Source organism: Nyctereutes procyonoides, unplaced genomic scaffold (genome assembly GCF_905146905.1).
Source record: "Nyctereutes procyonoides isolate TBG_1078 unplaced genomic scaffold, NYPRO_anot_genome, whole genome shotgun sequence".
In the NCBI taxonomy this organism is placed as follows: Eukaryota; Metazoa; Chordata; class Mammalia; order Carnivora; family Canidae; genus Nyctereutes; species Nyctereutes procyonoides.
Genome location: NW_026575137.1, coordinates 16,160,942 through 16,188,275, shown reverse-complemented (window position 1 = coordinate 16,188,275; position 27,334 = coordinate 16,160,942). Strand labels below are relative to the sequence as shown.

Below are 27,334 nucleotides of genomic sequence, written 5' to 3'. Positions count from 1 at the left end.
GAGATTGTTTAACAGTCGCTGAACTTGCTGATTTTGAGCTGCAAGGTTTGCTGGTGCTCTGGGGGAGCACAGGTGGGTTTGGGTCCTGCTCTGGGCCCCACTGCTTGGGTGAGCAGGTGAGCAGAGGTGTAGACACCGCAGGACAAAACCCTCACTGTGTGCTGGTTATAGGCAAGGGGTTAGGGATCACAGAGCCCTGATCGGGGTAGCGTTCCTGGAACACCTCTCACTGCTAAAAGCCCTGTGTTTTCCTCAGGGGAAGAGTGGGGAGGGGGTAGGAGCTGTACCAGGGAGGAGGAGGGGCTCTAAGTCTGGAGGAGTCAGAGGAATCCGTCTGACCAGGAGACCTGATGCTTTGCTTTGGGACCCGCAGGCCAAGGCCGGTGCCCCCACCTGGAGCAGAGGCCTCACCTAGAGTCTCCTGACATTAGATTCCTCTTGGTGAAAGCTCTTTGCGTCTAGCCCCTGGCTGAGGACTTCAAAAGTCTGGACCCACAGACAAGTTAGCCCTGGAGTCTACTCAGAAGCACATGGGGAGCTAACCCAGGAGACCCAGACACAGAGGTGGAAGTTGGGTTTGCCCACTGCTGCAGGCTGGAGGTTCCCAGAGCTCACCTTTGGGAGATCCAGACGGGTGCAAGTGGCCACTTCCAGCCTCCTCCCCTCGTGCCAGCCTTTCAGGCCCAGGAAGTCATCACCATTTTCACCACTGCTGGAGCAGGGGCTTAACTCACAAGAAATGACCAGGACATAAAGCGTAGAGGTGGCCTCATATTAAAAATAAACAGATAAATAAAAGCCCACCTTTCTCCTTCTTGCCGCTAACGTAGATCTGGTTAAACCAGGTGCTGGGGGAGGGCTTTGTGGCTAAGGGAAGCGTATTTGTTGATGTCTCTGAGTGGGGGGCGGTGAGGGCTTCGGTGGAGAGCACCCCTCCTGCGGCGTGGAATAAGTTGAGAGATGAGGCAGCAGTCACTGAGGTGGAGGATAGAGTTTGTTGGAGACAGGAACCTAGTGTGAGGCCCAAGGGCACGCAGACGAGCCCAGCCCGGCGGGCACTGGGCTGCCCTGGGAGGGCAGAGGGAGCAGGCCCTCTGGGAGCTCCTGGAGGAGCAGGCCCAGCAGCCCCTTCCAAGGAGGGGGCACCTTCTGGCCAGCGAGGGGGAGATGCTTTGCCCTCCCTAACAGTATGACAGAGGGAGCTTCCAGAAGGGAGATCAACACATATCCCGGCTTACTTAGGAAGGAAGGGGACACAGAAGTGGGTCCTAGGGGGGCCAAGTGTCCCTCCTCCAGCCCAAGGGACCACACCTCTTCATTCTCCTTACTCTGGATGGGGGGCAGCCTCCTCACAAGTTGTCCAAAAGAAGCCCCCCCCCCCCCCCCCCCCCCCCCCCCGATCCCTCAGCTCCCGTGTAGGGAGAGAACTTAGAGCAAAGCCAAGGATCTCTCAAGGAGCCCAGAAATCTCCGGGAAGCCCGGGAACCCCGCCATGGCCTCAGTGCTCAAGTGCAGCCTGCTCGCTTAAAAATGCAAAGGCCAGAGCACCTGAGTGGCTCAGTCTGTGGCAGCCCCGGGGGAGCAGCGGATTAGCGCCGCCTGCAGCCTGGGCGTGATCCTGGAGACCCGGGATCGAGTCCCACATCAGGCTCCCTGCATGAGGCCTGCTTCTCCCCCTGCCTGTGTCTCTGCCTCTCTCTGTGTGTTTCTATAAATACATAAGTAAATCTTTTTTTTTTTTAAATGCAAAGGCCACAGCTGTGCCGCGGATGCGGAGCCCTCCTGCCCGGAGCCCGGAGCCACAGCGCAGGCAGGCATGGTGCGGGGCCAGCGGCCGACCCGACCCCGACCCGACCCCGACCGCCGTGGGTGGGCTCCCAGGAGCCGAGCCGGCGGCCCCGGGGGCCTCACACCGGAGGGGCCGAGCGGGCCAGGGCCAAGGTGGGCGCCGCCCGCCTCGCCTCCGCTCACCTGTGCTCTTGCTTCCTAGGAAAACTGTCCCTGGAGGAGTTCATCCGAGGAGCCAAGAGCGACCCGTCCATAGTGCGCCTCCTGCAGTGTGACCCCAGCAGTGCCGGCCAGTTCTGAGCCCCGCACCCCACAGATTATAGAGCTGCTTGTGTTCCCCTTCGACCTTTCTTTTTAACAATTATTATTATTATTATTATTATTTTTTTTTTTTTTTGCCAAACAATATTGATGGTGATGCCGTCCCCCGTGCGGTCAGAGGCACCTTCCTCCGTGTCGCCTTCAGCTTCCCTCGTCGTGGGAACGCCCAGAGCATGGACAGTGCTGTAGTGCACAGACTTTGTGGTGTTCATTGTCCTATGATTTTTCATCGTTATTATTGTTATTTTTCTTCTGATTCCAATGTCTCTGTTCTAAAACTGAAGACTCGGGGAGGCAAGAGAAGGGAAAACCATCCAGTCCAGTGATTCTGTGGCAAGCTTCCAGGGCCTTGTTTGAAAAACAAAACTCCCCACCTGAGTCTGGGGTCACGTGCCCTCGGGGTGATGGCGCCAGGGGCCGGTTCCCAAGGACAAGGGACCCTCTGGGGCCAGGCTATGAAAGGGGCATGGAGGCCTCCACTCCACCCCCTCTACCCCAGGAGGCTGTAGTGTCTAAGCTGTGAACATTTCAAGGTAAATTCATAGAGAAGAGGAAAAAGGTGGCTCAGCTATTTCGTCACACGTTTACACTAGTTGAGCTGAGTTTCTTTGGAAATTAAACACAAATGGTAACTTATATAACAAATCAGACCCATCTTGTTGCCTATTGTGATTTAAAAAAAAAAAAGACTGCTGTATATAAAATATTGGGTATTGCAGACCAAATTAAGTGTTTTGCCTTGTTTAAATGAATGCATGTTTAGTGAGCACTAATACAATCTTATTACAGAAGACTGTTTTTAGTAGCTTAATGTGAAGTAAGCCAACTATAATGAATGTCTATGTCTTGTTTTAAAGTCATATCTGTCTTTGCACAAATGCACCAATCAACAGGTATATTTTATATATTCCAGAGAAGTACAAAGTCACCATGACTAGGGCCCAACCTTAATTTTGAATGCATTTCCAGAGTGGTGGTGTCTGCAGAATAGAAGCAGGGCAGGTTTAACTGGCCATGTCAATTGGAACACCAGAAGGCTAATATTGATGAGAGACGTGAGGCAATGGTTAGGTCACTCAGCACAGCAGCTCGATTGTATTAGATTGAAGGGATGGTGCTTTTCTGAGTAGATCAATATTCTGTTGACCTGAAAACAACAACAAAAACAAAACTCACAAAACAAGACAAATTCTTGGAACTTCCCAATGATTTAATCCATATTATGGTTAGGGAGCTGTATCTACAATGTTGATCTTTTCATGCCCCCAGGGCCCCTTCAAAGAGTCAGAGGTTGGGCAAGGCAAGGGGCAGTGCATCTGTGATTTCCAGGGCCCACTATGGGGAATCCAAAAGTATTTTCCATCACCATGTTCTTTGAATGCAGATTTCAATTTTCAGAAGTGACAGTGCAAATTTGAGTCACCATTTGGTCTGGTGACTTCACATACACCAACTGGAATTGAAAGTTAAGAATAAAAATTGCTGATCACAAGTAAGTCAGTCATATTTTCACAAGGGTAGGCCTGGGGAAGTCCAAACACTCAAGGATGTAGGTGAGGAGAACTTGCCCCAGGAGGAGGCAGAGAGGTCCCTAGTGGGTTTACCTGTGGCCAAGCTACTTTCTATAGATCATGACCCACAGAAAGACAAATGTAACTATGAGGAAGATGATGCTGAGCCCATTCTAACTCCAGGTTCTTCTGTATTACTTGAGTCCCTTTGAACTGGTAGCAAAAATCTGAATTTGTATGGTTGCCCAAAATGCATCAACTTTGCAGGATGAAATTTGGAGACATGGTAAAATAATCTTCATCTGAGTGTCAGTTCCTCACAGTGGGTCTATCCTGAGACTTGCCAAATTCTTCCATAAGGCAAGTGGTAAGATCTAGGTTTGAAAACTAGGGAATTAACCTAAGAGTGGAGGGCAGAGTGGGTGAGAGGCCCAGCAGAGGTGCATCCCACTGCCACCCAACCGACTGTGGACTGAAGACCTAGTTCCCCCTTTCAGTTCTCTTCAGAAGGGGAGTCAGTTACTGCTTGGGCAAGGCCCCCTAGACTCTACCCTCAGTCAGGACATTTTGTTGAGCCAGACTCAACCAGTTCCCTCGAACTGAGAGCTGGGGTGAGGAGCAAGAGGGGCTCCAGCTGTTTAGGAGAGAAAACAGAGCCAGACGTGTGGCTAATGAATGCTGACATGCCTGGGATGTACGCAAATAGCCCTGTCCTGGCCTGCCATTGACCCTGTCTGTATTTTCTTGATGGTTGTTTTTCTCCTTCTACTCCTTCCCAGGAAGGGCTTTGTATGTCTAGTCCAATGCACTTAAAGTCAGCCAGCGGACTCTGCAGCACCCAGAAGGCTGGATGACTAAAGGTTTATGTCACTCCTTTGCCGGGCTGTTCATTGTCATGGCTGTGGTGTGGGACCTCTGGAAATGGGAGTCTGTTCTGTCTGAAATCAAGCCAGTCTGGGATGTTCAAGGGACTGGAATAAAGTGGCTTATGACTTGAAGGACAATACACAGTGGCCGACTGTTCATACTCGCTTAGGGTGGGGCAGGGGAGCTGAGGGTGCTGCTCCATCCTTCCTGTATGTCCCAGGGGACCCTTTCCACAAATGGATTTAATAATATACAGTTGAGCCTTGAACGATGAGAGGGTTTGGGATACAGGCCCCCTCCCCTGTGCAGTCAAAAATCCACATATAACTTTTGACTCCTTGGAATTTACCCATCACCCACTATTGACCAGAAGCCTTACCTGTAACATAAGCAGTCAATTAATGCCTATTTTGTATGTTATATGTATTATACACTGTATTCTTACAATGAAGTAAGCTAGGTACAAGGAAGTTATTAAGAAAGTCACAAGGAAGAGAAACTACAGATATAGTACTATCCTGTATTTATTGAAAAAAATCTACATGTAAGTGGACCCATGTACTTCAAACTCCTGTTGTTCAAGGATCAAGTGAGTATATGTATAGGTCCTATCATATGGAGTGGCCCCTGAACCATGACCTCATGTTGCTCGAGCTTGGCATTCAAGCATGTTGTCTCATGTGATTGTCTGGGACAGGAGGGTTTGATGCCTCAACTGCTGACCAACTGAGGGTCCAGGTGCTGATACTGCACCCCCTCCAGGCATGGCTTCTGCCCTAGAAGCACAGGAACGAGGGTTCGTGAGGGAGGAATGGGGGAACTGCTGAGCCCAAAGCCCTGTCCGAAAGCATCCTTGGTCTGCACATGGGCTTCTTTACTTCTCTCTACCCATGCACTTCTTCACCTTCACTGTCTTCCCACCTCCCCTCCTTCCTTGTAACTGGAGCTGCAAATTCTAGTCCAAACATTAGGTGCAATGGAAAGCAACTTCCTCTTCAGTTACAAATGAACATCCTCTTCTCCCCTGTTTCACCCTCTCAGTCTGGAGAAGAGTCGATAGAAAAGATGACATGAAAAGATGTCTCCACACCCTCAAAGCAAATTCATATGAGGGTTTCTTTGTTTTTGTTTTGTCATTATCATTGGCCCTACCTCCAGCAAAACCTCCAGTTTTATTATCATTGGCCCTACCTCCAGCAAATCTAGGAAAAAAGGACTGGGGGTCAGCTACAGTAGGTGTCCCATGGGCCAACTAGACCTCCTGTAGGAATTGAGTTGACCTACAGGGGTTCTGTCTTCATAGTTTGTCCCTATGGACCAACAATGGACACTCATGAGTATTGAGCATGAGCAACACATTGTTGTTCATGGCTCCAATGGTGAGGTGGCTGGCAGCTACCAACCTGATCAGGAGCCTCCACTCCTGCACCTGTCAGAGGCCAACCTGCTGTTTTCCAGCAAATTTCCAACCCTGAGGCTTCTATTTTCAGGATGTTGTTCGAATACCCCATCCCAGCTAGATTCCCTCAGAACCTGGTCCAGGGATGGAGGGGGCACACTGGTTGAGGAGGAGTCTGAGTGTTCCTTAAGTCAAGGTAGAGAGATCACAAGACCTATCTTTGGAAGAAATGGTGTGACATACGTCACACATGCCTCTCTTGGTTTGAGTATGCCTAGCACACTGCTAAAGTTTTGTTTTTTTGAGATGCCTGAAGAAACAAAAGAAAGAACATTCTGGATTTAGCTGATGCTCTGCTACCTTGGAAAATACAAGCAGAACAATACTGCTTGTATTTTCCAAGGCAGCAGAGCATCAGCTAAATCCACCTAAAATAGAAAGGTTGTTGCACAGTGAAAAGATGTTCAGGCCAAGGGTATAACTGATGGTATATTCATTTCAAATGGGTTTTTCTGCACTTGAATGTGAATCATGACTTAGGTATGTCCTGGGTATTTGCTGCACTGAGTGCTAATGTGCCATGCATGGTCCCAGACATCCCTGGGCTTACAAACAATGATCACTTGGAGAACATTCCACATTATGGAGCTAACCCCCTAGGGCAACTCAGAGAGGCAAGGGCCTTAGAGAGGCTTATTTCATGGCTTCTTTTCTCAACGCTATTCCAGGAAATAGATGGCATTTTATGAGTTCTCTAGGTGAAAGGTTTTACAATTCTGGGTAGCTCAATGGCCCTTATTAAATACCCAAAGCTGCTACTAGTATGTCATATACATGCAGACAGATGGACAGACTCTTTCACAAAAGGTATCTTTCCAATACCAGTATTTAACCACTTTGTGTGCTCGCACGAGTGTTCATGGTGACCCAACACAATACCGAGTGCTATAGTCTCGGAGATGTGTGTATGTGTGGAGGTTGGGGGTTGGGGGGATTAGGAAAGAAGTGGGAGGCCAAGCTCACAGCTCAGCTGATAAGTTTTGTCCAGCACCTTGAATACAATCACAAAGTAATCTACATCTATGTCTACCTCAGAGCTGAAATCAAATTCTTTCCTGAGTGGTGCACGAAGGGTGTTTGCTACGCAGGGAATAAGCTGGTGACATTGGTCTTTAGTGCCCTTTCAACATCCCCTTCTCTTTTGCTGCTTTGCTGATCAGAGGCCCGCCCACTGTGTTTCCTAGAATTCCAGAGTCTCTAAAATTAACCCATGCACCTGTTCAGCAGATCTCAGTAAAGTGTAGGGATGAAGGACCCTGAGGACAAAAGGTATAACATACAAGGGTATGTTATAGGTAGGAAGGGTAGACCAGGAAACCCATTCAAGGAACATTTACTTGTAATAGAGCATCCAGCGACGCTATGGGAGACCTTTCAGGAGGGGTTGGCTGTGGTCACCAGAGGGCTGTTCAGATCTTCCCTTTGGAGCCCCTGCTGCTGCAAGCACAGCTCACGGGATAATAGGCTTCACTCTCTGGGGCTGCTCCCAGTCAGCGACTGCACGAGGCAAGGCTATTAGAACTGGGCCATTCTTGCCCCACACGGGATTCTTCCTGCATGTGACCTTCATGCAAGGACTCTGTGGGGGTCCTGGCCGAGGCAGTCTGAGGCTCTTCCTGCCCAGGCTTCTTTTCTCCCTTCCCTCCTTCAGCAGGGGTTAGTCTGCATGCTCTCCCTATCTCCCCCTGCTCATTTCCCCTTTATCGTTCGTATGCATTCTCCGCAATAAATCTCTTGAATGTCTAATCCCATCTTGGTCTGCTTCTAAGAGGACCTGAACTGACACAGTGACATCCCCTCTCCCATTCCCATTGACCCTCAGATACATGGGCTCAGACACTCGAGTTGGCAACCTTCCCAAAGTGAGATTCACATTGGTGATTTCTCATGTTGCACAAGAAGTGTTAAGGGTGGGAGAGGTTGTGTGTCTTAGAACTGCGGCTATGACCCAGCCCCGCTCTCCTGGGGTGCGGCCTTATTACCGTACTAATGATGCCAAGCCACTTTGCACATGAATCACTGCCTCAAAGGGCAGACTGTGTCTAACCCGCCTCTTTGTCCCCAGCGTGGGGCACAGTCCCTGGACCCTAGTAACTGAACTGAATTAGCAGAGTGGAGGCAAGAGCCAGGATTGGCCCCTGTGGCCCTGACAACTAGTCATCCTCGCCTACCTGACCGGAGTCCTGCACAGGGAGGTGGGAGACAGCGTGGCACACATGGCAAGCAGAGGTCACTGAGCAGCAGTGCCTTTGCTGCCATGGGCCACAGGAGTGACTACCTCAGGGCAGATGTGGAGACCAGCTGCATCCTCTGCAGGACCTAGACAGGCCTGTGGGTCCACTCAACCACCCATGGGGGCTGTGGAGCATCATGGCAAAAAGGCCTTGTGGCCCATTGCTAATCCCATGATCCTTCCAGAAGTCTCTTCCATCAGCTCTACCCCAGCCTCCTCTCCCCTGCCCTGGTCCAGGCATAGAAGCTGCTTGAGGTGCCAGTGGGGTTGCCACTGGGGTGAAGTTGTCAGAAAAGACTTTCTCGAGGCAATTTTTTTTAAAATATTTTATTTACTTATTCATGAGACACACACACACACACACACACACACACACACAGACATAGGCAGAGGGAGAAGTAGGCTCCATGTAGGGAGCACGACGTGGGACTCGATCCCGGGTCTCCAGGATCAGGCCCTAGGCTGAAGGCGGCGCTAAACCACTGAGCCACCCCGGCTGCCCTCTCGAGGCAAATTTTAAGCCAAGATTTGACAGCTGTGGACGTAGACAACGTGAGTTGCAAAAGGATGTAGAAATGCTGATTGGAGTGGAGAGGCTCTGGTGGATGATGGCTGAAGAGCTTGGTGGCTCAGTGGGGAGGCAGCGGGGCAAGACTGTCATGCTGTAATTGGAGTTTTAGCCATCAGGTTTCAGTCTCTGTGGAGGCTGGTACAGATGAACTAAAGAGATAGCTCAGGTGGGGGTGAGTGCACTGGGAGTGAGGAAGGTAAAAGCGGGCAGGCAGAAACTACCGTCCGCCCTGGGGAGTTGGCCAAGAATGACCACCCAGGTGGGACGTCACTGTCACAATGAAGGCCTCTTGATTTCTTTAGCTCTCTTCTCGTGTAACCTTGGGGTGGAGTACAATCCACAGGAAGAGGACACACCTGCTGTACTAAGGCCTAGGACCCGAAAGTGCCCAGGGGCAGCCTAGAATCTTCCCAAGGCTACGCTGCAGCTTTCCAACAGGGCAAAAAGCCCCAACACCCACTTCACAGAAAACACCAGACATTGACATTTACTCTGACATTATGAATATTTATTTTTTCTTCTTAGAAATGTACAAAAAATAAAATAACTGTATTTATAGTTTATAGATTCCCCCTCTCCCATTTACAAAACTATTAAGTTACATTTGCCTTTTTTTTCTTTAAAACATGAAAGCAAATTGTCCATCTATCAATCTCCCTCACTCGTTTTTAAGAACGGGCCATTCACAGAATTTGGCACAAACCCTGTTTCTCTTGCATTTTCCTAACTTTAAATAGGAGGGAAAATAAATGTTGATTCATTTCATGCCTCCTAAGTTTCTGAGTTCAGTCTTTTAGGATCCAAGTCCAAGATGATATCTGACTGCATTTTGCTGTTGGTCCCAATTTCCAAACACCTGTTAAGTCTAAGCAACTTGGATACATATAAGAAAAATACTTGTTTGACATGTCCCCCATTTTACATGGATTTTTTAAAAAGCATATTTATTTCAGTGTGATTAACTTAAGGGACAAAAGCAGAGGAGTCAGTTTTTCCTATCTTTCTAGAGTGTTTCTGCTCAGAAAATTGTGCTCATCGAAGCTCTGCTGACATACATGGTGGAAGACACATCCAAGCTAAGCCACGGGCACTCTGAGGATGGAGCAGACAGGGTAAGGGTTGGGAGCAGAGCAGATGGGAGGTGATGCTCTGCACCACACTTGGGTGGCACTGGCCTCACATTCTTTGTTCTGGTAGGTAGGGGTCACTACCGTGATTGCTTAGGGATCAGAAACAAATGAAAAAGCATCTCTGATTCATCCTCTGCCTAGGGCAGGACTAGCAAACATTTTCCCACAAGACTAGAGAAAGAAGGGTGGGGCTACCTGTGTCAGACTGCCCAAAATTGTATCTTATATACTATGCACTTCCCATGCTCCTTGCCTCGGGGGCCGGTTCAAACATGAGGGGCGGGTTCAAACATGACTGGCAGAGGAAATTGGCAGGTACTACTGGGGCACAGAGTCCAGAGGACGGAACGGATAAGTCAGGTGCATGGGAAGTGCCTATTTCCAACACTGAATTTGTCCGTCATAGAACAGAGCTGCATCAGTACCCAGCGAGGTCCCCAAGCTACTGGTTCAGGGCATGACAGAGTGGGGAGGAGGGAACAGGCTGGAGCAGAACTGAATCCAGGATGCAAACCTTTGGCACCACAGGAAGGGGTAAGATGTCCAGAAGACACACTGAAAGGTGCCCCCATAAGACCACCCGGACATTTCCCTAGGTGCAGCCCCTGCCCTCTGTTCCATTCAAATCCTCTGCAGCCTCGAGGAGACACAGCTGGCTGAAAACAGCCCTTCTGGCCTGCTCTGGGCCTCAGGGGCAGAAGGGGTGGGAGGCAGGGAGCCCTTGGAGAGAGAGAGCCCCCCAGGTAAGACGTCAAAGTGCTTCTCAAATAAATCTGGGCCTTTACACAGAACCTGTCCTAGCGCAGGATCTTGAGGGGAGGGCGTGCTGACTACCAAAGGCTAGTGCTTCAGCCACATGGGTGAACGCAAACCCCAGACCACTGACCAGTCCCTTCAAAGAGAACAGCGCCGCAAGACGGCTCATGGTTTCATAATTGTTTAGGGAAGCGTTTCTTTCTCCTCTTTGTCTCCCAGGGCACGTGCAGGAGGACAAGACCTTCTCTCCCAGTCCTCCTCGGGAGGCTGCCTTCAGAAGAGCCAGAGCGCTCTGGGGGGGCACCCCCCCACCCCCGCCATCCAGCAGCCTGGAGCAGAGGCGGCCACAGGAGGCTGCCCTCGCCTGTGGATTCAGAGCTAAGCTGTGGGCACGGCTCTCAGCTACTGCTGGGCTTGTAAGGGAGCCACTTGAGATGAAGGATGCGCGTGTAAACCGTGAGGTGCCACACAGGGGCCAGGCCCTCCCGAGCCCCACGGAGCTCAGTGGTGGCCCCGGGATAGCACAGCCTCTCGGCAGAGCTCCCCTCAACCGAGGGCCGAGGCCTCCACGCCCTGACCTTTCCCACTGCCTGGGCCACTCGGAGACACAGGCCGGGCGTCGCCAGGCGCCCAGCACGGTGGTCCGCACAGCGGGAGTGCACCCAGCATCCTCCTCGGCATCCCCGGGGTCCCTGACGCCCGAGGCCACTTCCCTTCCCAGCGCCTCCCCAACAGCTCAGGGGCAGTAAACATGCCCACGTACCACGGGTAAAATATATTATTGTGATATTATAAACACTATGTACACGATGTCCAGGCACGCCTTCTGAGTTACTAATATCATGGCAGCTGAATGTCTTCCTGTACAAGGCCTGGCAGCCACTCGTGACAAACCCTGGGAGGTATTTAGCAAGATGGCCTTCCCCAGAGTGGCCTGAAGGTTTGTGACCAGAAAGTGGCAGCAGCTCGTTTGGTCCAGCCACTCAGGAGAAGTGCAGGTGAGGCGGAAGGGCCCGGGCATTCTCAGGCTCTCTGGAGTGAACGGATTGGCTATGTCTCCCTTGGAGGGGGATAGCTCTGGACGGTCTCATCTGAGGCCAGCAGTGACCAGCTGTGCCTTGGCGGGCCTGGACCCTGGGTTCCCGAAGAAGGTGGAGAATAAATAAGTATCTGACAGGCCCAGCACACGTTCCTGAGGGCCTCAGGCTTCAGCTCCAGTAGGACCCTGCAGATGGGCCCAACACACCGATAAGAACCGGGGCTCTGTGCCTCGTCTGGCTCCCAGTGTGGTCTGTAACAGTGGTTTTGAGTTGGGGGAGGTGGGTGTCCGGGTTCCAGGCTGGGGCCTCCATCTCTCCTGGGGAGGAATGCACTGAGGGCCTCTGCCGAGGGGATGCCAAGAGCTGGGCTCAGATTTCCATGAGTGTGATCTTGAAGCCTTCCACCATGCTCTCCATGTTGAGAATGAAGGTGTCCTCATTGGAGTAGTGCTCAATGATGTTGTCATCCATGTTCACCAAGATGCTGCCAGGGAGTGGGGTGGGGGGTAAGAAACAAAGATGCCGTCAACAAGTGGCGGGCAAGGGCAGACTCCAGGCTGGGGGGAGGGGGTCCCCTTAGCTATTCCTTGGTAAGGGAGGCCGGAAAGGATGGAGGAGAGAGGAGATAAAGCAGGAAAAGACCCTCATCATATTTTCTTTCCCCAGAAACCAACTTGAAGAAAATAAAGCCTCGATTTGTCAGAACTAACCTGGTGACTCCTTATTAAATGGGTCTTCAGAGATCTATTCCCCCACTCCCCCTTGCTTTATAGACTGGTAAACTGTGGCCCAGAGAGGTAAGCCTGAAATCGTTGAGTTAGCTCTTGACAGAGTCAGGTCCTTAACTGTCTTCATTAAGCCCACTGCCTCTAGAAAACGCACTTTAAGAAAGTACTCCATAGTGAGAGAAGAGGAAAATCAAGAACTGTGGCTATCCTTTGCTGAGCATGTAATTTGTTTCAATGTTTCAGAGACCTTGTCTTTATTCTTCCCAGCAGCCCGGACCATCACCACCATGCAGATGAGAAAACTGAGTACAGGGAAGTGAAATCAGCTCTCCCCAGGTTCATCCAGCTGGGTCTTGGCTGAGTTGGACTGCAAACTGGCTTTGCCTCACTCTGAAGCTTACATTTCACCACATGTGACCTACTCCTTGGTCAACTATCCTAAGTGGATTTGGTTTTAAGAGAATCAACAACTTCCAGGGTCTGTCCGTGATTTGGAAATCAGACAGATCTCAGTTTGCCATTGAAGAACTGACTCATTTGACAGCTATGTATCATCTGGCAAGTTTTTTTTTTTTTCGGTTTTATTCTACTGCAAACTAAGAAAAACAAGCCTGCTCTAGAGTTGCTGTCAGGACTAACGTATTTAGTGCAGGGCCCAATATGGCGCTCGATGGAAGTGAAATGTTATGACCACTGGCATGCACGTCTGCACTGAGGATTTCTGCCCAGCAGTAAGACCCTGAAATATCACCATCAATGGAATAGGCTCAGCCTATTGCATTGACCATGGAGAAAATTGTAATGTTCATTTAAGTGAACTTGCCAACAAGGGCTCCAGTGGAAAAGGTTTCCCAAATTTGATTCCCAATCTGCCAAGAGACCCATCACTCAGAAAGCCGGAGCATCTCAGATAATCAATTTCCTTTATGACAGAGGCTCAGCGAAGAATTTAAAGAGCCATATTCTGCATTTTGTAGAATAGCTCCAGAAGCTGACTCAGCAGAAATTCTCCTAGAACTAAACTTAGCTCCTACAGCCTCTCCACTTAGAACCTCATACACACAGGAAGCCCCCAGGAGGCTGGAGGCGTGGGGAGGAGTCATAGCGCAGTGCATACAAAGCACGTGCAAGAGTCCCAGAATCTACTGAACGCCCCCAATAAATGAAGTATTGTTCCCCCAATAAATGAAGTATTGTTCTTAACACTGAGAACAGGCAGGTCCAATAATCATTTAGATTATTTTGTTGATAATTACCTCACAGGTATTTTCTATGCCCTGAACGGTTCTCACGTGTCAACATGAAACCAATCCCAGGAGCAGCATGTGATCCTTTATAAACTCTGCTCCCTGCACAGGGTTGACACTGCCCTTCCCCCCAGGGTCTTCACCACTTCTAAACCCCTCTATTCCACCGGCTTATCCTGTCATTAGAATGGGACATCTCAGCCGACATCAAGACAATGTGCTATCTCCTTCCCTCCCTCTCTTATTAAGATCTCCAAAATGCTCTGCATTTGCAAGCTCGCTCAGCAATCCTTTGTAAGGATGCTGCTCAGCAATCCTTTGTAAGGATGACACACACTTTTTATAAAAGGTGGACAACAGAACAAAAGATGGGCACCATCTTTTTTTTTAAGGTACTATGTAGATTGATCTGATCTGGAAGTCAGTGTAAGTTGTTTCTTTCTTACCCTTTTTTGCTTTTCTTATAAAGCTTTGTGATCTTCTCCACAGGCAGCCCGTACTTCTCAGATATCTGTAACACCAGTAACAGAAAGGCAGATGAGCACGGAAGGGGAAGCCAAGCAGAGGCAGGAGGGAAAGCTCAGTCTCACTCTCTTGGAGATTCTTGTGGTGTCAGTGTCCCTCACGCAGGAGTCAGGTTCCCAATATGCCCCAGTCACGAGGCTTTCCCTTGGGCAAACCTTAAATCATTCAACAAGAGAGTCAGTCACGCAGCAATGTAATCTATGATGAAGGTGTCATTTTAGATCAGTCAGTAGAAGATGGACTCTGACATGCTGGATTAAATAAGAAGCCTTATTGAAAAAAATTCAACAAGTCAAGCTGGAGCCCTTCTCCACTTTTTTTTTCTTTTTTAGTAGCTCTAAGCCCATGACCCCAAGATCAAGAGTTGCATGCTCTACCGACCAATTGAGTCAGCCAGGCATCCCATCTACTTCTCTCATCAAAATAAATCTCAGATCAAAGATTTACACGTGAAGGCTGAAACCATAAAAGTTCTTTATACTGATACTATCGTCAAGGAAGGAAGATCGTTCCCACAAAGATATGAAACCTGAAGAAAAAAGGCTAAATGTTTGATATAAAAATCATAAATGCCAGTAGAGTAAAAACCACCACAAAAAGCTGAAGACAAATAATATTCTATGAAACCTTTTTGCCACGCAAATGACAACCAGGGAACTAACTTCCTTAAGTTAGAAAGAACTATGAATCCAGAAAAAGACCAACAATTCAATGGGAAAAGAAAGAACACAATATGAAGGAGTAAATTCACAGAGAAAAAAACAAGGGGACAATCACATGAAAAAACATTACTGCCTCACTCCTAATTTTAAAATTTCAAATTAAAACAACAATAGGATATTACTTTATGTTATCAAACTAACAAAAACCAAAAGAATGATAACACGGTGTCAGCCAGAGTGTGAAAAACATCAACTCTCGTATTCCATAGATGGGAGAATAACAAGCTCAACCTTCCTGGAGGGAAATTTGATACAAGCTATTGAGATTCAAAAAGAGTATGTTCTTTTACCCACGTATTCTTCATCTAGCAATCTGGTCTACAGAAATACATTCAGGTGTACACAAAGCTTTTCAAAGCAACATTGTTCGTAATAGAGAAAACTGTATATAATAACCATCCATTAAGCATGTTTTGTTATTTTCACATCTGAAAGCCATACAGTCATTTTAAAAAACGTGGCAAGCCTATATGGAAAAAAAAAAAGCCCTTAACACACTGAGGGGAAAAAAAGCTAACAAATTGACAAACAGTACATATAGTACGACCCCATTTGTATTTTTTTAAAGAAATAAGTATGTAAGAAAGGAGAAAATATGTGAAGGACCCGCTAAGCTATTAATAGTGGCTACCCTGGGCGAATGGACAGAAACAAGAGATCCTTTCACTTTCTACTTTGTACCATTCTGTAGTGGTTTCTTTTCCCTTTACAATGATTGTGATTCACTTTTTTTTGTTTTGTTTTAAAGATATTATTTATTCATTCATTAGAGACACAAAGAGAGAGAAAGGCAGAGGGAGAAGTAGGCTCCATGCAGGGAGCCCGATGCGGGACTTGATCCTGGATCTCCAGGATCAGGCCCTGAGCCAAAGGCAGACACTCAACCGCTGAGCCACCCAGGCATCCCAATTGTGATTCACTTTTATGAATATAAAGTAATCATAGTTCGGAGATGGATTCTGGAGAGTCCTACCCTAAATGCCTTTTCATGCTTTCTCTGTCCCAAATCCAATCCACCAGGCTCTTCTGAGCCCAGAGGCTGGTGGGGCTCACAACCAGCTGGAGCAGGTGAGGTCTGAGACAGGAATCACGGGCAGTGGGGCAGAGGCTCCAATAAGAGGCTGAGGAACCCTAGAGCACATGCAGGGCAGCTCTGGATCCCCGAAGAGCTTATCCTACAGAGAATCATAGGTTCCCATCCCTTATTCCTCCTCCTGCATAGGAAAGCCTCCTCACTCTGAGAATAAACCCAGGGGAGTAGAACAGGTGGGCCAGGGCTAAGAGGGCTTCAGGAGCCTAGGGAACCAGTGGCCTGCCTGCCCCACCTTTACTGCTCCATCAGCAATGGGACTGCCCAGCTGCCACAGATGAGCTGAAATGAGCCCAGTAGGACAAGTAACATGGCCTAGGGGCAGCAAAAGAAATCCACAGCACTTGTGTGGAAGGCACTCATTTGAACTGAACATAAAAGAACACTTATGAAGATAGCACACACATGCAAAATTCTGATCTAAAGATATGATTATTGAACTAAAAAACAACGTAAAGTACAGTCATGAATTGAAGGATGGGTGGTAAATACGGCAAACCAGGGCAGCCCCAGTGGCTCAGCAGTTTAGTGCCACCTTCTGCCTGGGGTGTGATCCTGGAGTCCCGGGATCGAGTCCCACCTCAGGCTCCCTGCATGGGGCCTGCTTCTCCCTCTGCCTGTGTCTCTGCCCCTCTGTCTCTCTCTCTGTCTGTCATGAATAATAATAAAAAAAAATACAGGAAACCAACAGTATTAGGAAAGCTCCATCAGAAACACAATTTCAAAGTGCAGAGCAAAGACAGCATAGAGGAACTCATGACCAGAACAAAGGATTTGAAAAACAGGAAAAGAGATTTGAAGAACAAAGATAGGCCCTATAAGGTGTGAACCTCCAGAGTCTCAGATAGAGAAAAAGGAACAGATGAAAAAGAGGAAATAATTAAACAAATAATGGGAAAAAAAAGACTCATGTTTTTGGACAAGACGGGTGTCCTGAATTCCAGGAGAGATCAATGTGGGAATACTCATGCATCTGGCCATTCTGAAAAGTGCCAAATCTCCAAAGGGTAATAAAAACATTCTGGAACCTCCCAGAACAAATCACACTCTGCTCCCAAAGGAACAGAAGAATAAACCTGGCGTCAGTCTTCTCATCTGCAACCCTAGAAACCAAAGGATAGTGGAGTAACCCCTAGAAATTACAGAAGAAAAGGACTTCACCTCAAGAATCCTGTACACCAACAAGCTACACCTCAGGCCTTGGGGTGAAGAAAATGGTATTGAGGACAACAGGCAACTAGCATTGTGCCATAAATAAATTCTTAAATAAACAGTAACTCTACATGTACCATCTATCTACATATATCCCTGTCTATATTATATTGATATATGTGTAACTAAAGATAGACAGTTGTAAGCTCATATATACCTGTGTGTGTTTACATAGATGGAGTGGGTATGCAAAGGAAGTGCTAAACAAAGATTCTCAAAGTAAAAAGGAGATGATGAAGGGGAAATCTCATGGTTTGCTAGACTGAAAGCATTCAACTATCTCAGCAACACCAAGAACTGGGAACGGGGTTGTGGGAACAGCAGGGTGCACACCCCGACATGCTCCGGCTGGCCAGAGAAGGCAGTGGAGGGAAAAACAAAAGCTCCGAAGCCTCGTCTCCAGGAGGGCTGGGGAGCTACAGAGTGTTCGTGAGAAAAGTAGCTGGAATTTTATTTTCAAATCACAGAGAAATAAGGAGGAGGGACTGAAATAATCTAGGAAGAGTAGAGAATAAGTTTGAAGAAAAGGTGGAAGACAAGTTAATATATCAGCCAAACTAAAGACAAAGTAAGAGAAAAGTGCAGAGTAAAATCAATAATTAAGAAAAAGGAATACAGGGGATCCCAGGGTGGCTCAGTGGTTTAGCACCTGCCTTGAGCCCAGGGCATGATCCTGGAGACTCAGGATCGAGTCCCGCATCGGGTTCCCTGCATGGAGCCTGCTTCTCCTTCTGCCTCTCTCTCTGTGTCTCTCATGAAAAAATAAATTAAATTAAAAAAAAAAAAAAACCTCAAAATTTTAAAAAAGAAAAAGGAATACAGAAGGAAGAAAACCAGATCCATCGGTCATTATAACAAATGAGATGAAATGCATTTTTCCACTGAAAGTCAGAGTGGGTAAAAAAAAAAAAAAAAAAGTTAAAAGGATGGATGTTGGGAAGAAAAACACTTAACAGGGTGCAATGAATAAAGGGGTGCAGGCTGGAGGCCCAGGGAACATACAGAAACAGAATGGTGTGAGAGGGAGTAGATTTGTGTGAGACGAGGCAAGAGGTAAGGTTGATGAGGTCAGAATGGATATTATGTATTGATAAAAGCACAATGTATGAAAAGGTAGAGCAATCGTAACACTGTATGCATCCAACAGCACAGCACTTCAGCCGAACACAGACATAGGGCAAACCTGAAAGGACAATTAGAGTGGGAGATTTCAGCACATCTCTTTCAGAATTGGACAAACCTAAGGCAAATGCATAAGAATAGCTGAATATAATCAATATACTAGATTTATTGTTTCATACACACATACATACATACACACATGCATCTTCTATCATGTGTTGGACTACAAAGATAAGCCAAATTACATCAGCATTCAACAAAATTACAAATACAGGATTTAAGGTTTCCAGAAATACTTAATAGTCCCTCTTTATCCTTGGGGGATATGTTCCAGGATCCCCAATGGACACCCGAAACCTCAAATAGTACCAAATCCTCTATACATCATGTTTTTTTCCTACACATACATACCTATGATAAAGATTAATTTATAAGTTAGGTATAGTAAGAGATTAATAACTAATAATAAAATAGGACAATTATTACTGTAATTAAAAGTTATGTGAATGTGGTCTCTCTCTCAAAACAGCTTACTATACTGTACTCACTCCTCTTTTTGTGATGATGTGTGATAAAATGCCTACATGGCAAAATGAAGTGACACAAAGGACATAGGCACTGTGACATAGTTAGGCAATTGACTCTCCGAAGATACTCAGAAGGAGGATTATCTGCCTCAGGAGCGTGTTTGACCACAGGTATGTAAAATTATGGAAAGTGAAACTGGGAATAAGTTGTTGTACTCCTCCAGCCTTCTAACAGCTCAGCATCTCTTTCTTGGAAACCCAAGTTCCTTTAGCAACTGTTTGGGAAGACATTATGCTATATCTGTTTAAATAAACTCTAATATGAGCAAGTTTCTTTGAGCATCTTAATGCTATTTCCAAATCAGGTGAGATATTCTGAATAATGTAGGATTGACACTGATTTTGTCACTCCTCCCCAAATTCAATACCATTTCCCTTTGGGAGAATTTCTACCTCCTTTCTCTCTTCTTCCCAAGCCTGGCACTTGCACTATTTGTCAGGTCTGCTGGTGTATCCACACCTACACATTCAAATCAAAAGAGAAATGTTGACATGAGCTGGTCCTACACCCAGAGCCGTGCCCAAGGGATGAAGGCAGGAGGATGTGGGTGCAGCCATTCCTCAAGAGTGAGTTCACCCCACTCCCTAGGATTCTAAAACCAGTCAGGTAACAGAGCTGGTGCACAGAACAAATGTTGGAGGAGCAACTCTCCTTGGCATCATTTCTGGAGCTGCTATATCTTCAGCACTTCCTGGTTGGTCTAAGCTGGGGCTTCTTAACCTGGGGTCTGCAGATGCCCAAAAAGTATGTACAAGAACTTGGGTGGGGAAAGCTTACATCATTATTTTCACTAACCTTCAACTTTATTTTTTCTTAATTTTAATTATTTATTCATGAGAGATGCACACACAGAGAGAGACAGAGAGAGAGAGAGAGAGAGAGAGGCAGAGACATAGGCAGAGGGAGAAGCAGGCTCCATGCAAGGAGCCCGATGTGGGACGATCCAGGATCACACCCTGGGCTGCAGGCGGCGCTAAACTGCTGCGCCAAACTGCTGCGCCACCGGGGCTGCCCTAACCTTCAACTTTAATTTAGCCTTCCCTTCAGTTACAGATATACAGTAATATAAGCAGTGCCTGTGTTTTGTTACCAATGGAAATTGTAGATATTTTCATGTCATATTAGAATTACTGCAGATATCCCGAAATATCAATAACATTCACCCATACTTCGAGAAAGTACCATATTTACTACTCCTGCCTATAGGTCATGATAGCTAATGCGTGAATAAGAACACATATATTCCTATATTGCAAACATTTATTATGACAGCAATGTTATCAATATAATTGGTTTCCTTAGTAATCCTATGTTTTTTTTATTTTCTACACTGAAAAACATTATTCAGAAAAGGGTCCATAGACTTCATCACACTATCAAAGACATGTCTGGCACAAAAAAGGGGAGAACCCCTGACAAACATTCAGTACATAAGAACTTGTTGTCTGGGCAGCCCAGGTGGCTCAGCGGTTTAGCGCCGCCTTCCGCCCAGGGCGTGATCCTGGAGACTCCGGGATTGAGTCCCGCATCGGGCTCCCTGCATGGAGCCTGCTTCTCCTTCTGCCTGTGTCTCTGTCTCTCTCTCTCGGTCTCTCAAGAATAAGTAAATAAAATCTTAAAAAAAAAAAAAATCTACGTATTAAAAAAAAAAAAAAAAAGAAGAACTTGCTGTCTGCCTGGGGTCCTGGAGTCCTGTTATTTGTACCTAATTATTCTGACTTGCTCAGTCTGAAAAAGTTTTTTTTTTTTTAACTTTTGTTGAGGTCCTTTGGAATTTCTTTTTAAAATAAAACAGGGACATTTTTCTACCCAGTATTACCAGACTCATAACTGTAGGTTCCCCTCTTCTGAAAGAAAACTGATTCTGATTCTTGGTCTTTTCAGGGGTTTGACTCCCAGTGTCCCAAAGCATGAAAAATACTTTGGCTCATAAATCAATTGATAACCGTCAGCCAGAACTGGGCAATTTGCATAAAACCTGCACAATTCCAGGCTGGACCTGGGTCTGTTGGGAGTAGCAGTGGCAGCAGCAGCTAGCATCACTGGGTGCTTACTCAGGTCCTATCATACAGGCGCAAAACACTCTGCACCTCTTAACTGGCTCAATCCTCCCATCAAGACAGTGGAACAGGTCTTTTTATGAGCCCTGTTTCTCAGGTGAGGCAACTCGAGCTTACGGTCATTACATAACTTGCCCTGTTAGTAAGCAGCAGAGACAGATTGGAAAGGTAACAATTTTGTAGTCTGGTGTCAGACTTTGAATGCTTATGGAAAATGGGCATACGTGAGACTGAGGGCAAAACTGTGCCCTCTGTGCAACTGGCAAAGGCAAAGGCAGAGGCAGCGTGGTAACAGGCCACACTGACACAGAGTCCTCTGCCTCCACCCCAGGTGAGGAAGTGTGTTTGGCCAAATTCAGAACCCTGGAAAGAAGGGAGACTGTGCTGGACATCATGTAGAAGAAGCTGGCCATCTGTCAGTGGGTTACAGAAGGAATCCTTCTGCCTCGACCTGGATGATATCACCCATAAACCCTCCTTTCTATGCATGGAAAAGAGGTGCGGTGTGATAGTTTCACAAATGGGATAATTAGTTAGGACTGCTTGCTTTTTAATTTCTGCTTTTCGATTTATCTGAAACAATGATCCACTTTTATAATTCTGAAAACCCAAGACTGATATTTTTAAAGATCCAAAAGACTTCCTTTACAGCCAGGAGGATCCTAGATCTTAGACATATCTCATCAATGTGTTATTGGTTGTCTGATGATCTGTAATTTTTAGACTTTTTTTGGTGGAGCATTCTCTTTGCCCAGGCACCTCAGGTATGTGATAGGCGGAACTTCGAGACTCCTATTGGTTTTCACCAGCAGAGACCTCAGTCTGCCTCATCTAGAGACATCCAACAGAACAGTCTGCTCTGGAATCCAATGACTTTTATTTGGAGTTATGAACTGTTCAGTATGGGCTCTAAGATATACATTTAAGAAACAGGGGACTCTTTCTTGCAAACACTTCCTCAGTGGCTGCATTTAACCTGTCAAGAGAGTCAGGGAGTAAGGACCTTTACTCCATGCATGAACAACTCAGGTAAATAGAAGAGGGTGCTACTGAGCAAACTTTTACCTTGTGTGCTTCAGCTTGTTGCACCAACAGAGAACATCCCTGACCCTTTCTCTAGCACCTTCAGCATGGAGGATCTCCATCTGTCTCCCTACCCCGTAGTACTTAGTCATCTTCCGTGTATGTATGGATGTACCTACCTACCGTCTATGTATAGACGATTTCTATATACTATTTATATACGTGCTACTTTTAAGTGCCACGTATGTAAATTCAATCTTCACAACAACCTTGTATGTCATTTTCTCCTTATCCTAATAATAGCATCCCAAGTTATTATCCTTATTTCAGAAATGATGAAACGGGAGTACAGAGAGGTTGAATAACTTGCTCAAAGTCATAGCATGTGGGTAAACGTATTAGAGCTAGGATGTGAACCCCGATGTGTGGTATCATCCTCTACACATACGGATTCTTGCCTGATGGTTTCTTATTGCCTCATCTTCTTTCTTCAGTTGTTGTGACCTGGAAAGTTTATTCTTTTGAAATAACTTTTCATAAATGGACATCTCTCTAATTGGACTTAAACTGTTCAAGGGCTTAAGTTGGCTCCACCACTTTACCTACCTTAGGAGACTCCCTTCCTGGGCCTCACTCTCCACCTCGGTAAAATGGTGATGATGATACTTGTACTGAAAAGTTCACAGGGGTATTGTAAGGATCTAATGAAGCAATGCATGTGAAATCATGCCACCCATAGCATTCAGCATGGTGGCATGTATATCGTAGGTGCTCAGTTCAGTCAAATATTTATGCTCAAAGATCTGGGGATACACAGAAGACACAAAGTCCCTGTGCTCATGAGCTCTATACTCTATTGGGGAAGAGAAAAATAATTTAAACATCTAGCAAATGTTAAATATGTCAAGTGGTGATCAGTGCTATGAAATAAAACATGCTTCCACTAAAATGTCAAGTTAGTGGAAAATTATACAATGGAATCAAAAGCCAAAACAGCTTTCTATCCTTTACACCATGTCTATAAAGCAGCTGATTATTTGAGAAATCTAAAATCTGAGGAAAAGTTAGAAGTCTTCACACTGTACCTTTGCTAGCTCTGATTCCTACTCAAAATAATGGTTTGGTAATAAAAGCTAACCTTTGTGGGGTCCTTAGGAACCCAGACAGAGAGTTCTTTCTGTGCCATCTTACTTCATCCCTACAGCAATCCTATGAGGTAGGTATTATTATGATTTCCATTTGAAGGATGAAGAAGAGGTTAAGAAGCTTGCTCAGCTAGCAAGAGCTAGTCAGGATCTACACATGGGTTTCTGAGTGCGAAGTCCAAGTGCTGGCTCAAAAGGCTACACTGTCTCCCTATGTGCCTGTTGGTAAGTGTCAGGATGGCAAAATGCCACACATGAGAGAGGTGCTGGGCCTCAGAGAACATATGCCATGGAGAAAGCCGTTTCTTATCCCATCCCAGCCCCAAAGAAACCTAGTATACAACTACAGCATCCTGCCTTCTTCTTCTTTTTTTTTTTTTTAAAGATTTTATTCATTTATTCATGAGAATACACAGAGAGGAGAGAGAGAGAGAGAGAGAGAGAGAGAGAGAGAGAGAGAGAGAGAGGCAGGCAGAAACACAGGCAGAGGGAGAAGCAGGCTCCATGCAGGAAGCATGATGCGGGACTCGATCCCAGGTCTCCAGGATCACGCCCTGGGCTGTAGGCAGCACTAAACCACTGAGCCACCGGGGCTGCCCAGCATCCTGCCTTCTTAATTTATGATGCACTCGAGTCTTCCCTTAAATAGAATAAATAAATAAATAGAATCCATTGTCCACCCCTAAATTGCAGGGCCTGCTGGTGTCATTCCTTTGGAGCTCACCAGCAGACTATGTCACCTGAGAATCTGGAATCTGGCCTTACTTGCCTATATGAACCACTCAGGAAGCAAAGAGATCACTGTGTTGGTGCTTCAGTAAAACCTTTCTTTCTGGGTTTAACAAAAGAGAGAGGAAGTCAGAATTGCCCCCAAGGCATCCGCCCAGAGTGATCTCTTCACAGCCTCCAAGGTCAAAGGATACCACGCATTACTCTCCCCCACACCCACAGCCAAGCAAAGCAAGGACGGTGTAAGGAATTCCCCTAAACAAGATCAGAAGCTCAACTCTGCTGTGGTGGCAGTAGTGTAGGCAGTGGTTACTCAGTTGCTGAATACAAGAGTTCAAAGAAAAACTTGTAAATGTTCACAGCAGCATTACTGACAACAGCCAGAGGGTGGAAAAACTTCAAGTGTCTATCACCCAACAAATTTGGAAAAACAAAATGTGGTATATCCATGTGATGGAATAGTACTCAGCGATAAAAAAGAATGAAGTACTGATTATACAACACCATATTTGAAACTATGCTAAGTGAGAGAAACCAACCACAAAAGACCACAATTGTATGATTTCACTTATGGGTCCTATCCTATACATTTTAACATTCTGCCCCACAACCCAAGATGTGCCAATATTACAGTTTTGCAGATCACAGATGATTTTAGACTGTCCCTTGGCAGTCCTGTTGTCTCCATCACCATAAAAAGCCCTGATCTTCTACAGCATAGTTGTACAGGGAAAATAAAAGGTGGGAGTGAGAAATATTCAGAGTCATATTAAAGTCATATTCAGATGGATAACATATGGACAAAATATAAAATTACTTCTTCTGATCCCAGGTTCCACAATGCTAGGCTAAACTGGCATGAGAAGGGAGGGAGGGACCACCGTATCTCAGCAATATGTATGTGTGTGTGTGTGTGTTTTAACCAAAAGAGGTCATAATTTTTGGGGGGTTACACTATTATAGCTAGCAAGATACTTCCTAATTGTTTTTGTTCTGTGCATATTTGGAAGTATCTAATCTGGTTTCATGCAAAGAGACAAATGGAAACTCACAGATTAACCTTCCTCTATGGCGCCTTGCTCCGATTAGCCTTAAACTGACAGGGAATTGACAGTTCTTCAGTTTCCTTCTGCTTAAATGCTAATAAGCCACAATGGTGCGAGATCAGTATTTCCATAAATCTATTTTTTTTTCCTTACAGAGCTCATTCCAGAGCCATCCCGAAGGCGGCATTTTAATGAACCGACCCCAGCTCAGGAGAACACAAGCAGGTTTCCTGGAGGCTGAGAGGGTCCGCTGCTTACCGCTTCCATCAGGCCCTTCACTGTGGGTGATTTCAACATCAAAGCATCGAACACATCGTCCGTCTCCTTCCGCACATACAAAAGCACTGAAAGAGAAGCAGAGGGGAGGCGTGACTGAGGAGCCCACACAGCCACCACCGCTGCCAGACTGCTTCCTGTCACAAGCGTCAGAGGCTGCCAGCATCTGTGAGGTCGCAGGCTCCTGACGCAGGTGACCCCTCCAAGGCTGACTGCTGCACCTCCATAGATGAAGGGCAGCCAGGGACCCAGGGGCCTCTCGAGGCATAAACTGACAAGTGAGTTACACTCAATGGACTGTGATGCTTTCCCACACTGTTCACATTGGAATTTCTCAAGGTAGGTCTGTGATTGCCTTAGGACATCTCTTTATGCAACCTATGTCATCTTCTATTTATTCATTTGATCATTCAACTAATATTGCCAAACATCAGTCTGTGTACCAGAAGCTGAGGTGGCAGCAGTGAATTAAGACGCCTTCTGCTGTCAAGGAACTCGTAGCCACTTGAGAGGCAGGCAGTCCTCAAATAAGCAGACAGCCAGACAGGGCTGGGTGAGCTCAGAAGGAAAAAGCCACAAGATGGTGCTTACAGGGGCCTGAGATTTTCATGGAGGTGGGAGATGGGGAGAGAGGGCACGCACCTCCTGGCAGACAGACCAACAGGGGCACGGCCTGGAGGGAGCCGGTGCGTGACAGAGGCATGAGGGAGAGGCTCGAGACCTGAGGCACAACAGGCCTGGCTTTGACCCCAGTGTAGCCTACTGCGGGGCCCTGCTCACTTCACCTCTCCAAGGGCTGGTCCACGCTGGACCATGGTGACAATAATATCATCTACCCCACAGGGTAGGGTGGCCATGGGGGTTAAATGAGTAGCAGGTGCCCAGCACACAGCATGCACCGTTCCTCAATCAGCAGAAGCCAGCATGAAGCACCTGTCGTGGTTGTTGGCCCTCGGTGAAGGCGAATGCGGCTTCGTGCTCATTCCCTGTAACATAGCAGTCTCGATCTGATAATGCACAGACTAGGAGAGATGGCAGGGACCCCACACACCCCCACACAGGGAGGAGAAGACGCTCTGTCAGGGCAGACCCTTTCTTACAGAGAGGACATGGAGGCCCAGCTCCCAAGAAAGAACTGGGCCCGCCATTCAGATGCAACCCTACAGCCTGCTGCACCGGTGCTCTCTCTCTCCGTCCTCCAATGCTGTGGCTTCTGGTTCTAACTTCAGAGGGACAGAAAAGGGCCAAGGCTGTGGCCCTGTCCTCCTGGCTGTGACAGGAAGAACGCAGTCAAGAAACCTTCCTGAGCACTGGGTGTTATAGTATATGTTGGCAAATTGAATTTAAAAAAAAAAAGAAAGAAAAGAGGGCAGCCCCAGTGGTGCAGCGGTTTGGCACCGCCTGCAGCCTAGGGCATAATCCTGGAGACCCTGGATAGAGACCCACATCAGGCTCTCTGCATGGTGCCTGCTTCTCCCTCTGCTTGTGTCTCTGCCTCTCTCTCTCTCTCTCTCTCTCTCTGTGTGTGCCTCTATGAATAAATAAAAAATCTTAAAAATATATGGTTTAAATAAATAAATAAATAAATAAATAATAAAAAAGAAAAGAAAAGAGAAGAAAACAAAAGAAACCCTGCTGAGCTTCGGACCAGAGTTAGGTACCCAGGGAGCAACAGTCCCCACCAGGCTGAAAGAATGAACTTGGCACCAGGAAATGAAAGCAGCTCTACCCCAAACTCTCACCCCTTCCCCTACTCCTCCCCGGTCTCCAAGGAGTTCGTTAAAGTTGCCTGCTTTTTAAAGGCAACGTCGACATGAGTTCTGCCTACATTTTCTTTCTGCAGGCAGCAGATGTTCCGTTTTTGTATGACACCAAAGGAAAAAAAAAAACCCGAAGTATTGCAAAGTTTCTTCTCTTTACCAAGTATAGAAATAAACTACCAATTAAATAAACAGATTGAATGGGTCTCCAAAGATTTCAAAATGTAGTCCTTTGGAAGGAATATTTGTGTCTCCATTTCAGCTAAAACCATCTAGTGACCTATTGGCATTATCAGAGGACTCAAGGTTAGTGGCACCATGAGAAACAATTACACCAGAGGACCTCCGTTAAACTAGATGAGGAAAATTAAACCGAAAAAAGTGG

At 46.7% G+C, this 27,334-nt stretch overlaps 2 protein-coding genes across 14 annotated transcripts in view; one reads left to right on the top strand and one right to left on the bottom strand.

The window, feature by feature from the left end:
- The window catches only part of NCALD (neurocalcin delta), a 377,982-nt gene extending 373,362 nt beyond the window's left edge, over window positions 1-4,620 (top strand). For all 9 annotated transcript variants that reach the window (XM_055303513.1, XM_055303509.1, XM_055303512.1 and 6 more), the window contains one exon: window positions 1,991-4,620. In XM_055303513.1, the coding sequence (XP_055159488.1) occupies window positions 1,991-2,088 (98 nt within the window). In that variant the 3' untranslated portion in view covers window positions 2,089-4,620. The remainder of the gene's footprint in view (window positions 1-1,990) is intronic.
- A 6,749-nt stretch (window positions 4,621-11,369) lies between these two features.
- Window positions 11,370-27,334, bottom strand: part of GRHL2 (grainyhead like transcription factor 2) — a 159,972-nt gene continuing 144,007 nt past the window's right edge. For all 5 annotated transcript variants that reach the window (XM_055303344.1, XM_055303345.1, XM_055303346.1 and 2 more), the window contains exons 14-16: window positions 25,172-25,257; window positions 14,098-14,162; window positions 11,370-12,160 (exon numbers count right to left, since the gene is read on the bottom strand). In XM_055303344.1, the coding sequence (XP_055159319.1) occupies window positions 12,046-12,160; window positions 14,098-14,162; window positions 25,172-25,257 (266 nt within the window). In that variant the 3' untranslated portion in view covers window positions 11,370-12,045. The remainder of the gene's footprint in view (window positions 12,161-14,097; window positions 14,163-25,171; window positions 25,258-27,334) is intronic.